We start from the raw sequence: 15,483 nt of genomic DNA, 5'->3' as shown, positions 1-15,483 counted from the left end.
CTTCCTCAGCCCATTCTTGGAGGACCCCATCACAGGCCTAAGCCTGGTTTCTCGGTGGCCTCTCTGATCCCTGCCCGCTCCCAAGTCAATGTGGACCCCTCGTGTCCCTCCTGACACCCCACATACTCTCTACTCCCCTCTCTTCTCTCTACTCCCTTTTTTTCTGCATAAGTCATAGACTAAGTGTATCTCACACTACCCGGGTACCTGGTTCCAGTGGTCCGAGAAGGCGGGCGGCCCCTTCGCCCGCGCCCACGAGGCGTGACTGGAGCCTTCCCTCCCTGTCTGATGCCAAGGCCTGCATCACCATCCTCCTCACACACTGGCGCCCCTGTCTGACTGACCCCTTTTCTAGGACTAGAGAATGAAGACAGGTTAGTCTGACAGCACCTGCTACTGGATCCTTTCTCCACAAAGTCTCCCCGTGGCCCTTAAACCACATGCCAGGCCAACATGTATTAGACCTCCAACACAGCAGGAAGCTGGCCTGCACACCCACCACCAAAATATCAGCCAGGGAGTAGGAGTGTAGGATAACGAGTAAAGGACATCCTCCTCTATGGAAGTCTATTCCCTCCTGACAAAGCTTCCTACTGTTGCCCTCAAAAATAGCACACCCATTTCTTCCCTGCCTTCTCTTCTACTACAGGCTCTAGACACCTGCAGAGGATAACAAAAAGCTAGGGATGTATCAGGTTGAGGTTACTACCCTAAACTTTTTGCACTCCCAGTCAAAACACTACAGGCTACAGAAAATGGGGGTGGCAGCAGCATGTGCCAGCATTCTCAAAGTCCTCTCACCTGTTTTTCTACATTTTCTTAGGAGTCTAGCTCTCAAAGGGCTCCACGCTTTCTCCCATGCAAACCCAAACAGGAGAGGAACAAAAGGGGAGGAAGAATATTTGAATTTTCCTAGTTGGAGGATGGGGGGGGGGGGATTTCCCATTACTCCCCTTTTCCTGTGATATTAAAATGTCAGCAACCCTGCCCCTGTTGTAGCTCTCTCTCTGGAGACCCTGTCTGCACCTCAGTTTTCCTGGGCCTCCTCGGGAGCTGGGCAAGGCAAAATCTGCGGGTTCTGTCCCGCTGGTTTTCCCTTTCAGTGGTCCGGCTCCTCTCCCTGAGCTGCCACTGCTGTGCATGGCTGAGAGACTCGTCCCACTTGACGTGCGGTGTAAGCTGGATGCCTTGGAGGAGAAGGAGCTGATATCCCCCAGGTCACCTGAGGAGCCCCCCGTCTGTGAAGGGGAAACTTCGGTTTCACATTCCTGACACTCTACAATTGGCTCTTCAGTCTCCTGCAAGGAAGAAATGGATACAAAAGCTAAAAGAAGCCACAACAACATCATGCTAATGTGGTGGCTAAAAAATCCTAGAGATGGTAAGAAATTTCAATTCAGAAAGGTGGGCATCAGGAGAAGACTTTCTGGATTAATGGAAATGTTCTGGATCTTATTGTGAGCAGTGATTACACACAATTAATTGTTGAGAGCCACTGAACATTTAAGACCTGAGCATTCTACAGGGAATATATTATATCCCAATAAAATATAAATAAAGGTTGCACTGAATTGGAAACAAAGAGATCTCTATTATGAGCTAAGTTATCTTTTTACTGGACAAGTTCACAACCTTTGCCTACTGAGAAGACAGCAAGAATTGTAACCCAGACATTTTCTGTCTGGGAGAAGAGAGGTAAGGAGGAAGGAAGGTTAGATAAGGAAAACAAATGGTTAGGAGCCATTCTGGGTATTTCATCAGCAGTGGGTAGCATGACACGTTTTTTGAAATCAGGTTATTTTACATTACTTTTCAATAAATGATACAGGAAATAGAAAATTATAGGCAAAAATAGGCTAAAAATAGTATTGTTTATAAAAATGAAAAACAGAAAGGTAATAATCAAAATGTACAAGGTTGCAATATCTATAGAAGACAGGAATATCAAACTGACTTTATCTCCCATGCACACTTTGATGGATTGGTAAGTGGTTAACTGGAGCTCAGTTTTAAACAGCCTTTGGAAGCTAATTCCCAGGCTTATGGGAAAAGGTTCTGGGGCCAATCAACAATGTCCTCTCTGGACACAGGATTGAGAAATTACAGCACACTTGCTTTCCTGTTCTAGACTATTCATGCATCACCATGCATATCATCAGAGAAGATATGGAGAAGTGTAAGACCCTCCCCTCAGAGTTTATAGCTTCTCTGGGCAGACAGTATACAATGCACACACACTCAAATAATGCTGTAAGATAATTAAATGATTATTATTTTTTAAATGTTTATTTATGAGAGAGAGACGGAGTATGAGCAGGGGAGGGGCAGAGAGAGAGGGAGACACAGAATCCGAAGCAGGCTCCAGGCTCTAAACTGTCAGCACAGAACCTAACATGGGGCTCAAACCCATGAACCATCAGATCGTGACCAAAGCCAAAGTTGGACAATTAACTGACTGAGTCACCCAGGTATCCCCTAAATGATTAATTTTAACCACTCCCTTCTTGAATATATCTCCTCCTTTGGAATCTACAAAGTCACTTTTACTTTCATTCCATCTCTTTTTTTTTTTTTTTTTTCATTCCACCTCTTTAAGGGCTACTTTGATATGTGCTTGTTTTCAGGTTCCTCTTTCTTCATCTGTTCCCTTAGACACAGTATTGTGCAGGACTCTGTTCTTCCTTTTCTTACTCTTCCGTGCTTTCCCTGGACAATCTCATCAGACTCATCCCTACCTATCTACCAACAATATAAGAATGACTCGGCTCCAAACTCACAAATAACTAAAAAACCCTTCCCTTTGGATATACTAGGGACACTGAAATTTAACCCAACCAAAATGCAGTGTCATCCTCTCTCCATTTCCTTGCCTTCAACGAATAAATCCTGGATATGACCGGTGCATCTCACAATCCCTATAGCTCTATCAGAGACTGTTTTTTCCTCCACCAAACCCCAATTCAAGAGTTTGGAGATATGAGATGCCTGCGTGGCTCAGTTGATTTAGCGCCCAACTCTTATTTCAGCTCAGGTCACAATTCCAGGGTCGTGGGATTGTGCCTCACTCCACATTGAGTGTGGAGTCTGCTTAAGATTCTCTCCCTCTCCCCCATTCTGCCCCTCTCCCCCACTCACAGGCTCTTTCTCTAAAATAAATGAAATAAATTAAATTTAAAAAAAAAGACTTTGGAGGTAAGAGGCAACTTTGCTCCCTATTGCCATCAACAGACCATTTCTATCTCCCACCTCTCGCTCCTACTAAACCACTATTTGCCATTTTGTTAAACTTTGCTCTCCCCTTCCGTTACTCACCAACATCCTCCCACCCACTCACTCTCATGGATGAAAACCTTAACCTCTGGCTCACAGCCTCCCTTTTCTCCCCGTCCCTATTTCTGTCACTATTCTCTGTGGCTTACATCCATCAGATGACCCATCCAGCAACTCTCAAGTTCCTGATATAATTACCACCATGAACCATTTTCTCTGCCTCAGCCATCTATCCTCAGGGTCATTACCAGAAAGTGTACCACCTCCAAAAATTATCAGTGATAAACATGACTTTCTCAAATCTCTGTCTCCTATCACCAACTTGCCTGCTCTAGCCAGATTCAAGTCTATCTACTGAGATCCTTTGACTAAAGGAGGTGTTGTGAGCCCAGAACTGAAGTCAATCCCTTCACTTGAATATAGCAAATGGGTAGGGGCATGGCCAGCTTAAAAGGCTGGGATTCCAGGCTGTGTCTCTGTTGGAGAATATGCCCCAGGAACAGTAGCCAGCTACAACTGCCTTTGCAACTGTCCTACAGTCAAAGCCATCACTATTGTAATGACAGATCCAGGCTCGAAGGTGGCCTGTTATCATCTTTTTAACGTATTTGCTTACTTATCTTCCTGTGTGTCTTATACACTAGACTACAGAGACCCTATTAAGACAGAAATTGTAACCATCTTCTTTCCTGGGTATATCCTCCAAATCCAGCACAGTGCATGCCACAAGAGACCCTCAGTAAGTATTTACTGAATAATCTCTCTCAAATCAGTGTCCTATTTACATTCTCTGTCTCAGCATATGGTACCACTCTCTATCTCACTGCACAGGAAAAAGCCCACATACCATGTTAAATTCCTCCCTCTCCCTGTATCCCCACATTTAGGAATTCACCAGTCTATCAATTTCACCTTCTATGTACTTAATGCATCTGTCTCTCCTCTCAACCCCTACTGCCACTGTCCTAATGCAACACTCATTACCTCTTGTCTGAACTATGCCTCAACCCACACCAGTCCACTGTTAAACCGCTGCCAATCCGAACTTCCCAACATGCAAATCTGAGCATGTCACTCTTTTCTCCAAAATTCTTTAAAGGCATCTATCACACCAAAGACAAAAATCTAAATTCTTTTCTGTGGTATACAAAGCCCTCATACTTTGGGCCTTTACCAAACTCAACAGCATCCTTTCCTACCATTCACTACCCTACTGTTTGTGTCATATTGAGCTTCTAAATATTCATTAAGCATGCCACGTTGTCTACATAACTTTTCATTCTGCCTATGATGTCCTTCTTCCCCATGCCTCAATGTTATCTGCCACACTCTGGGAGCTACATATTCTGTGAGGTCTTTTAGCCACCTTCAGGTAAGCTGGTAGGCTCAGTCTCCTTTTTCTAACACATCTTGCCACCCTCTACAACAGCAACCAACAAGTTCTGGATTTGCTGCATGTCTATATAAGCTCCTAGAAAACAGGGACAGTGTCTTTTTATCTTCTTAGTTCCAGGGCCTGCCACAGTGCTAGGAACATAGTAAAAAAAAAAAAAAAGTTGCAGGTAAATAAATTAATAAAACTTCTAAAAGATAATAAGCAAAGAATACAAGCTATGAGGGAAGGTGTTCCTAGAGTCTTCTCAGGTCAAAAGACTAAAAACTAAACTAAACGTTTCATACCTGTGTGCTCTTTACTTTCTGTCTCTGTGCCTTTACTCACCAAACTTTCTGTATGGAATGCCTTTTCCCCTTATCTCCCAACATCTAAAACCTTCAGGGTCCAACTCAAATGCTTTTTGGACCTCATCCAGACAAACTAGCAAAATTCCCTTCAGAGGAGTTTCATCCTCATGTGAACTACCATATGCATCTTCCTTCTTGCACACATCACTTCACTCTTGAGAAGCAGCATAATGTAGTGGTTAGGAATGCAGGCTCTGGATCTAGACTGCCTGGAATTAGTTCTAGTTCCTCTGTTTATTAGCTATGTAACCTTATGCAAGTTATTTTAACTTAACTTAATCCTCAGTTTCTTCATGTGGAAAATGTGATAACAGTATCTAACCCACAGCTTAGTTGTGAGGATTAAGTTCCATCACTAAAGTCCATACAGTAGTGCCTTACATATAGTTAGTACTACAGAAATGTTAGTTGCTATTATTACTGTATTTAATTATGGTAATATTTCCCAAACTATCAAAGGGGTATAATAAGTATTATCTTAAAAAATGTTCAGTTGATACGGTGGCTGGGTGGTTAGGTCAGTTAAGCATCTGACTTTGGCTCAGGTCATGATCTCAGTTTGTGAGTTCGAGCCCCGTGTCAGGCTCTGTGCTGACAGCTCAGAGCCTGGAGCCTGCTTCAGATTCTATGTCTCATCCTCTCTCTGCCCCTCCCCCACTTGTCCTCTGTCTCTCTCAGTCTCTCAAAAATAAATAAATGTAAAAAAATAAATAAGTAATAAAAAATTTCAGTTGTCAAGTTTGGTAACTTCTATGTTAAACAATAAAATAGACATCTTTAATAAAGGACTTCTTAGAGCCTTTAACATAATAGGCACTGTGAATTTCCATGGGGGAAGGGAAGTTTTACAGCATTTGGTATTTCTCAAACTTATTACCATGGAACTTTTTCTCCCCTCAGAGTATCTAAAAGGCCTGTTTCCAGAAATATACTTTTGAGAGCACCACATCAAATAATATAGTAACATGTATAACATTTTAAACTACAAGAGTTACAAAAACTGTTCATGAAATCAAACTGTTTTTCTAAAGATGCTAATCTCCTAATTTTTCTAAAATAGTAGCAATATTGAAAAAATTCCACAAACATAAAAATTGAAGATGAATTAACATCTGGGATTTTGGTGTACAATAAAATACACAAGAAAATTTCTCAAACTAAAGTCAAATGCTTTCTGACATGAGGGCCACAATGGCCCATTAGTGAACAACTGCAATAATGTGTTCCATTAAATAAGACTATATATATATCAGAGTTTAATTCTTCCTGGTCTCAACTTCCCGTATGGCTATCTGGCAAATTTTTTAAGATGTGCCTAAGTATGGCAACAAGGCCTAAGGAAGGAAGGAAGTACCTGTGCCTCTCATCAATTAATAAAATGGGTTCCCAGAAATTAACATATGTACCAAGATAGTGCCACATCTTTAATTCTTGAAAATCTGATATCAGCCAGTATTGAGATGTAAACAGTCAGCATATGATGCCGTCCAATCTAACAGTGAATAAATGCTGATATTTTCCAACACTGGGAATGAGTCTGTAATGAATCCTACTAAGACATAAAGGTGCATCTCCTACAAACAGGTCTATAACCACAAATGGATGGAGACCAAGAAAGGACACAATGAGCAAACGTGACAACAAGTGAGAAAACATGGAGCAAAGCAAGGAGTTCTAAACCTCTTTAGTTTCCAAGAATTAAAATAATAGATAAAATGTAGTTATAACATAACAGATTTATCAATCTGTTCTTTACGAAACAGAAACCATGATGGGACTGGTTAAATAAGTGGCCAGAGGTTAAACAGTAAACTCGTGGTTGGGAAAAACACAGAATTCAAGACTCTCCTCTCTTACCAGATTCTTAAATCTTTCTCACAAGATGAAGGAAAACAAAGAAGCTAGTTGCACAAGAAAGGCGGGAAGGGGTGGAAGTGGAGAGCCAGGGAATTTTTTCTACCCAAAGAAATTTGCCACATAGACCTAAGTATGCATTACCTCAGTTACTTTTCTTTCTACTTCTGTTCCATCCACATAATACACATCTGTGATGACACGGGTGACAAGTGTGCGAACCTCACGGATTGTCCTCATGTGGCGATGCAAGACATGGCCATGTGGAGGCTGAGGCATATCAAACTCTTCCTCTCCCTGTGGCAGAAAAAATAGAACACAAGCATAGGTATCACTGCAAAGTGGCAGAATCAAAAATCAACTGCTTCATGATAGGCAGTGTTCAGAGGTTCCATGAATCTAGTGTGATGGAATTTTCCAGTTGCTTTATTTTTTTATTCACCTATAGATAAGAACAGGGATGGACCAGCTATATAGCCAGAGGCTAGGAAGAGTCTGTATCAGTTATCACTTAAAATGACCTATTTCTGTCTCAATCAAAATTGTAACATCTAGCACTTGTATCTAGGATATTTAAGTGAAACTCTGACCTCCCCCCAACAAAAGTACATTTACATTATAATCCTTCTGATTTTGAGGCTGAATTATCAATCAGTATATAAACTTATACTTGCAACATCTCTTTAAAAAAAGGAAGGCAGGCATTTTTTAAAACTTTATATAAAAACAAGAGTATCTGTTAATATCAGTGCAGTCTGTTTTTCCTGCTTTAGTAAATCAGAACTATAGTTTCTTTATGCCTAGAACAAGATGCACAGATTTTTCTCAGGATTAAATATGGAATATTTAATCTCTTCCAAATAACAGATTGTAACTTAAGAGCCAAGCTAGTGCCCAGTAAAAGGATTCTGTATTTACTTGTATCATAAAGGATTAATTTAATAGCTTAAATAAATAGCTTAAATAAGCCCTGCATTTTTGTTTACATGACAACTGCTATCCACATGTTTTCTCATAACACATATACATTTAACAGCATCCACACCCTCCCCTCAACCCCACCGGTAATTCTGAGGAGAAAATGCGCACTTTTTTTCTCCCACCTTATTTCCCCATAGCAGACTGATTTTTTCTTTCAGCATTGTCAAGGTATTCAAGTCTTTGAAAAGAACTATATATATTACTGCAATGATGATGATCCTGGGTTTTCACTGACCAATGTGGTAGTGATAGTAATTTACCTAAAGCTTTCAATAATTTACCTGAATAATTCCCACTCCAACTCCATCTTGGGGGTAAAATATCCACTAAAATGGAAATGTAAATTATGTGAATAAATATAAGTAAAAAGCATGGAAACTTAGATCCACTAATTCCTTAAAATACTTCTATATATATAATTCTGGCTAATGAATGGCCAGAGCACTGGTCTGTCACATCTCAATCATCAGGGTGCCCCTGCATCAGAACCATGACAACTGGACCTCCTGCCCTCACACACAGACAGGCAGGTCCAGGATCACAGATGTCTAGAAGGTTTCAGGGATACATAAAGCACTCCTTGTATTCAGGCTTCTCAAGAAGTCTTCCTGTATTTTTCCACTACAACAGCCAGACAAATGATCATTTCAAGACAGACACTTAAATATGACTAATAGAATAAGAAAGGAAAGAAGGAAAAGGGGGCAGATAAAAAGAAATCTATGCTTACTCTCTCTTCAAATAGTCTTCTGAAAAGAGGTCTCTGTAAAGATAAATAACTTGAAGATCTTGTCATCATAAAAGGAAGATAAGAAAATGAAAACAAAACCATACTTTCCTTCATTAAAAGCCTAGCTCCAGGCCCACTGGATAAAGAAGTCAAACTTTAAGCAATGTCAAAGGTAGGCTGCCTATGCTTTTCTCCCCACTGGCCTCAGTCCTACCCAGAATGCAGGGGATACAAAAGCACTGACACCTGGAAAACCTCCAGAAAGCATTCCTCATTTTCCAACCATTCTTCAAAAGACAGCACACCAATCTATATTTTCTGTTACCGCACCCACCCCATCTCTGTTTTTTCATTGTAGTATAATACACGTAACATGAAATTTACCATTTTAACCATTTTTAAGTAGACAGTTTGACATTAAGTACATTCACATTGTTGTGCAAACATCACCATATCCACCTCCAGAACTTTTCATCTTTCCCAAGTCAGACTGTACCTATTCACCTAGATTTTTCTAGCACCTTTCTTAACAGGAGCAACTAGCTCTTTAAAAAGTTATTTCACTCCATATGACACAATAGTAGTACAGTATCAGCAGTGGCTTTGTTGGTGGTAACAGCAGTATTTAAAATAATAATAATCAGTAGGTAGCAGCAGCAGCAGCCAATACATATTGAACATTTACTATGTGCCAGATCCAGTGTGGAGAACTTTATCTAATTTAATCCTCGCATATTCCAGATAAAGTGGTCTGACTCCAAAGCCTAGGCCTAACTGCTCTGGCTCACTGGTTCCTGCTTTCATCAACATGAGATAGGAGCAGGGATTATTTCCCTACTTTACAGAGGAAAAATGTTATTTAAGTAAGGAAAATATAATCTAGTGGCTTCAACGAGATTGCTATCTTTAGGATCAAGTTAAATTCTTTTTATAAAGGCAGAGAAGTTATTTATAGCAGAATGCCAACACTTTAAGGGTAAAAACAAGTGCAAAATAGGGTCTGATCTACTATAACCCCTATATTCAAAAGGCTATTCTATTTTCAATCTGTACAAACTGATAAAGTCTTAGGTCTCAGAGACCATGTTATCAAAAAGGCTAATAACATAAACAGAATTTCTGGAGTTCCTGGAGAGGCATGGATAAACAGAACAAGACTACACAGGCCATGATTATCAAATAGAAAAGCAACATAGCATAATGAAAAGAATACCGATTCTGAAGTCAGATATGCTGAGTTCAAATTCCAGTTCTGCCACCTACTGATGGCAAAATCTTGGGCAAGTTACTTAACCTCTCTTCAGCTTGATTTCTTTACCTGTGAAATGGGAATAATAATACCAACCTCATGGGTTGTCTTGAGCACAATGCTGATACACTGTAGGTTTTCAATAAAGAGGAACTATATTATTTTATTTTTATAAAACAAACAAGTTGGAAAATTAGAATGAGATGCACATCACTAATGAAGCTTTCCTAGGCAGATTCCAAGTGAAGACGATCTACCACAGCAACTGAAAGGGCAGTTTAACCGCTATTAGTAATTTCCAAATTTTCCCTACCATGGAACCCACTGCCACCTGACGAAATTGAACTTCCTCTTATTTCTTAACACGTACATTTCTACCACCACCTCTTAAGTCGATTGTTACTACTACCTACTCCCTTACTCTATTCCCAAGAACCTGTTGCTCCTCCAGCCTCACGTCCACCACCCCTGATCCTTTTCCTCCCGTTATGTCTAGCTGCAGCCTGTGCAGTCCTCACCGCCTGAGGACACCCCCTTCCTCTATTTCTCTTACTGTTCTTGGTTTCCAATACTGTGCTACACTATCCTTCATGTTTCTTCTATCTCTTCTCCTCTGCTTCCTACTCCTTTAGTTCCTGGGAACTTTGGTGAAACAGACTTGGGAGAGAAGCAATTAGCTCCAATGCTTTTAAGGGAGGATGCAAACTGACAGCAGAAGGAAAAGATTAAATGTAGAAGAATATATCAGGGCCCAGTCTATATTTTTTGGCTTTTTCATCCAGTAAAGACCTACTTGATAAACTCTAGCACTATTTCATTTTCCATAAGAGACTATCTATTAGATATAGCTACCCATAATTTTCACAACCCTATCTATCTTGGAAAAATTGTTTTTAATGACTGGTCTGCACAAAAGTGTTAAGAATTATCATTAGGTAGAAGTATCACAACTTAAATTCTCTGGGAATCCATAAAGTCAAAACAGGGCCCCTGAGATACCCTAGACGTTCTCTCACCTGGCTATGGAGCGACTCTGTATCATCCCCAGGAGCACTGACTGGTTTCTCACCACTCCCCCTGTCAGTCTGAACCATGGCATCTTGTTTTCCAGAGTTCTGGTCCACCGTACTGGTCCCCTGTTCACACACATTCTTTACAGTCTGAGTTGCTGCTGAAACAGTTTCTGGGACCCACAGAGAATGCTCTATGGTCTGGATTCCTATGTTATTTTGGCTGGGCCTTTCAATCAAGGCATTACTAGGTTTTTCCTGATTGGTATTTCGTCCTTCTTTCTGGCCTTCTAGCACATCTGCCTTCAATGCTTCCCCTTGAGGACTGGATGACCCCTGTGTAGCCACCTGCCGAGAGGCAGGAGATGGAGGGTCTTTGACAGGACAACTGGGCTGCATGGGCTGTTGACTCTGCCTGGTCCTTTGGTCACCTTCCAATCTTTCCTTTCCTTCTTCATCTTGAGTACTTGGAAAACTGAGCGAGTTCCCTCTGAAAATCAACCATATAAAGAAACCATGTCAAGTAAACAGGTGTGAGTTTGTGTGTGTACTAGCAAGGGAACCATAATTTGACAATATGGAAAATGTGGGAAAGGGAGAAAATAAGGCGACCCAGCATATCACCTTTCTCAACGTAATTTCACTCTTGAGAAAATAATGGTACATAGGACTCTATCACCATGATGATACAATAGTCATAAAATGCATTCCCATCACTAGCTATGAACTCTGAAACTTGACACAGGAAAATAAGGTAAACAAAAAAATTTAAAGTCATTACTGAAGTCATAGTCAATGAAGGCTGTTTAGGGATCTACTTCATAAGAGATCAATTAGGTCCACATGTCTCATTTGGTTTTTATTGGTTCTAACATTCCTTAAATGACTGCTAGCATTTTAGATTCTTTTCTTCACCTCCACCCGCAAACAACAAGCAAAAATTTTAGGAAAAGAAACTTCATCTATACAGGATAGAGTTATAGGTGAGGTTCGAGCTTTGCCAGATAAACTGACATATCTTACAACTAACAATTCAGAATGACTTGATTCCTCTAAGAAAGTTCTCAAGATATAGCCTACTTCTTTTCATTTGGCTACACCAGGGATTTATTTATTTATCCCACAACCATTTGATTAATGTCTCCTATAAAACAGATACTATGAAGTCCTGAGGAGCCTAGGGGCTTTCTTAAATGTCTTTAACCAGAACAAAAAGGCCCAGATTAACTCCAAGTGAGCAGGTAACATACATAGAAACTTGAAATTCATGTCTTAGGAGCACCTGGGTGGATCAGTCAGTTGAGCATCCGACTCTCGATTTCGGCTCAGGCCATGATCTTGTGGTTTGTGAGTTCGAGCCCTGCATCAGGCTCTCCACTGACAGACTGAAGAATCTCTATCTCCCTCTCTCTCGCTGCCTCCCCAACTCTCTCTAGGTAAACTTAAAAAAAAACCGTGTCTTATTTATTCATCTCTACTTAAAACATCTAACAGGGCTTAATATACAGTAAGTGCTTAATAAATGTACTCTGGACATTTATTGATATTCTCTCCATTGAGTAGCTGCAAAAATCTACTCTCAGATTAAGTAAACTAATTGTATAAGTAGCAAATTCATGTAGAAAATGCGTATAAACTTTTAACTTTTTGGTAAATTACAAATTCGATGAATCAGTGCACTACAAACAAAACAAGAAACTAACACATTTTAGGCTCCATTAAATGCATAGTAGCCAGAATAAAGACAAAAGGAATCCATTCTGAACTGACCACAGTAAGACCACAACTGGATCTGCTTCAGTTTGGAGTATCCTATTTTATAAGGCATAAACCCACAGAAGATAACATTCAGGATGACCAAGGATTTAGAAACCATGTCATATATTGCTGTATTCTTTGCCCAGAGAAAGACTAGTTACCACTGAGACAGAGAAAGCTGTCTCCAATCTGGGAGAAGCTCTCACCCCTTAAGAACTGAGCTGACATGGGTAGGCCGAAAAAAGGAAACATGAAGAGCTCTCTAAGAAATGCTCGACCCCGGATCTTGAGTAGAAAGACAAAAGGAGAAGTTTCTGAGATTTCTATCTTATTTACATCAGTTTACCAGAACAGGAGATTAAAGAGAGCTTTAGAATAGAGTTCTAGCCAAAGAGAGCCTGGTAAAAATTTGGTAGTCATAGCTTGAGTCCTGTCAGGAACCTCAAGTGAATAAGGATATATAATACAATAAAGATAAGGCAAGAATAAGACCACCAAGAGTAACACTTACTGTGATGAGGTTGCAAGTAACCATATATAAAAATTACTCCACTCAGGGCTAGGTACACAGCAGATGTTCAATCAATACTAGTTGTGTAAAACAAAGCAATTAAGACTCACTTCATGTTTTCTACGAACTTAATACTCATGTGTGACTCTTTTAGACAGCTAACACATTAACAGCTGAGCAATGAAAGTTAGTCAAAAGCTACAAGAACAGGATTAGCCATTTGAAGAATTCAATTACCATTGTTTCTCACCCTTAAACAAGCCTACCACATTTTACAGAAGCTGTTTATTTAGGGTAGAACCTCTGAATAGAATTTCACTTCCAAAGCAAAGTTTTGTTTTATTTTGGACTTTTTAAAAAAATGTTTATTTATTTTTTGAAGGCGAGAGAGAGTGGAGGAGGGGCGGGGGGGTGCGGTGGGGGTGAGACAATCTGAAGCAGGCTCTAGGCTCTGAGCTGTCAACACAGAGCCCAATGGGGGGCTCCAACTCACTGGCTGTGAGATAGTAACCTGAGCTTAAGTCGGATACTTAACTGACTGAGACACCCAGGTGCCCCAACACTTTTTTTAATCTTAATTGACAAGTATTAAGTTGCTTTTTTTCCCCAAAGAGTTAATCAGAACAACTCTCTTCTCTCTAAAGACCAAAGAAGTCTCATTTCAACACTAGCAAAATTCAGCAGATTCCTATCAAATAGCAGGTATGAATATCCTATGATTTTGGTATTTATCATTCTCATGTTAGCCTCAGTCAAATGAGTGACATTAAAATCACAATCATTTCCCCCCACATTCATATATTTTCATACATATATACAGAATAGCAGGTAAAAGGCAAAGCCTTAATTGCAACACATACTGCAGGAAAGTGTTGCTCCACTCTTACCAAGTTTATAAATCCTCAAACATAAATAAAACTGAGAAATACCTACTGTAAAGATGTATGTTAATGTCCCAATAAACAATAAAGAAGGAATCTTTAGCACTAGAAAAGAGCTTTAGAAGACAAGAGAAATCCAGTCAACTCTAAGAAGGGCCACACCTCTCTTTATTCATTTGTTCCAGCTACACAACCCTACCTTGGTCACTATATGCCAGATTTGGAAACTGATGCTAAGAAAGCAAATTTTAGCAGGAAAAGTCCAAATAAAATTAACCCAAAGTGAAAAAGGGAAGAATAAATCTCCATACTTAACAAACTTCTAACCTTTATATTCTGAGTGTAGGTCTGTCTGTGGAGCAACTGAAATCAAATCCAGCTGGATACTCAGGCCTGTGTTCTACTAAGATTAAACAAAATCACCAGCACTTTGGCCTAAGATATTCTAGTTAAATGGGAAGGCAGTAGAATGCCTCAGTAAATTTAGTAATTGCGAGGCCATTACTGTATCACTTTTTGAATCACACAAAGTAGCGTTTCACCTAATAAGCTTCTTGATACAATAAAGGATATGACCTGGGCTATTTGATTCTCAAGAATACCAACAAGCTCACATTTAATAATCAGAATGCCACTAAAAGCACTGATATGTTTCTTTTCAACATTTGTTAATAAAGACTATAAAAATTATGCTGCAAATAACACTATTAGGAATATACCTGCTGACAAAATATTATCATTCTCTACAAAAATCACTAAACGTCATAATGAAAATACAAGTTTATTTCCATTGCCATTACTTATTTCCCTATACTAAATACAAGAATTGTACATATCAAATAAGATACTCTCATTATTTAAATAAAGAAAAAGAGGTGCCCGGGTGGCTCAGTCGGTTAAGCATCCGACATCAGCTCAGGTCATGACCTCACAGTTCATGGGTTCGATCCCTGCATCAAGCTCTGTGCTGACAGCTCAGAGCCTGGAGCCTGCTTCAGATTCTGTGTCTCCCTCTCTCTCTGCCCCTCCCCCGCTCATGCTCTGTCTCTCAAAAATAAATACATGTCAAAAAAAATTTTTTAATTGAGAAAAAATACTTTGTAACTCAATCTTATTACTTTTTTTTTCTGTTTTAGAGCTGTTCTAAAAGATTATGGAGTAAAGAAATCATAATTCCATCCATAATTCCATAATTCCAAATCTTAATTCTATCAAGTATGACAAACTTTAAATTTGGAGTGTTGAACATCTCAGTTTTGCCCTATGGGAAACTGAAGAAAAATAAAAAGTCTTGTTAAAAATAAACATTTCTAAAACTAAGAAAAAATAATCTTAAAAATATAGAATGATATAGGTTCATAAATTTATGAAGACTGAATCATTTCAAATTGACAGAACAAGATCAAGACAAAAAACTTTATAAATATTAAATAAAACTTCTCTTGACATCTCACTTATAAATCTGTCTAGAATATATCACGGTCCATCAGGTAAAA

The 15,483-nt window shown here is 39.5% G+C and overlaps 1 protein-coding gene across 12 annotated transcripts in view; it reads right to left on the bottom strand.

Annotated features, from left to right (window-relative positions):
* Window positions 1-15,483, bottom strand: part of TP53BP1 (tumor protein p53 binding protein 1) — a 95,559-nt gene that overhangs the window by 12,146 nt on the left and 67,930 nt on the right. For 11 of the 12 annotated variants that reach the window (XR_006293030.1, XR_006293031.1, XM_043554079.1 and 8 more), the window contains 4 exons: window positions 10,844-11,327; window positions 7,012-7,164; window positions 1,027-1,298; window positions 208-357 (listed from right to left, as the gene is read on the bottom strand). Coding sequence is in view for 10 of the 12 variants with exons in the window: in XM_043554079.1 (XP_043410014.1) it covers window positions 208-357; window positions 1,027-1,298; window positions 7,012-7,164; window positions 10,844-11,327 (1,059 nt within the window). In the remaining 2 variants the exon portion in view is untranslated. The remainder of the gene's footprint in view (window positions 1-207; window positions 358-1,026; window positions 1,299-7,011; window positions 7,165-10,843; window positions 11,328-15,483) is intronic. The other variant, XM_043554080.1, reaches the window with a different exon arrangement.

This window comes from Prionailurus bengalensis, chromosome B3, assembly GCF_016509475.1.
Source record: "Prionailurus bengalensis isolate Pbe53 chromosome B3, Fcat_Pben_1.1_paternal_pri, whole genome shotgun sequence".
Classification (NCBI taxonomy): domain Eukaryota; kingdom Metazoa; phylum Chordata; class Mammalia; order Carnivora; family Felidae; genus Prionailurus; species Prionailurus bengalensis.
This window is presented reverse-complemented; position numbering and strand designations above follow the sequence as displayed.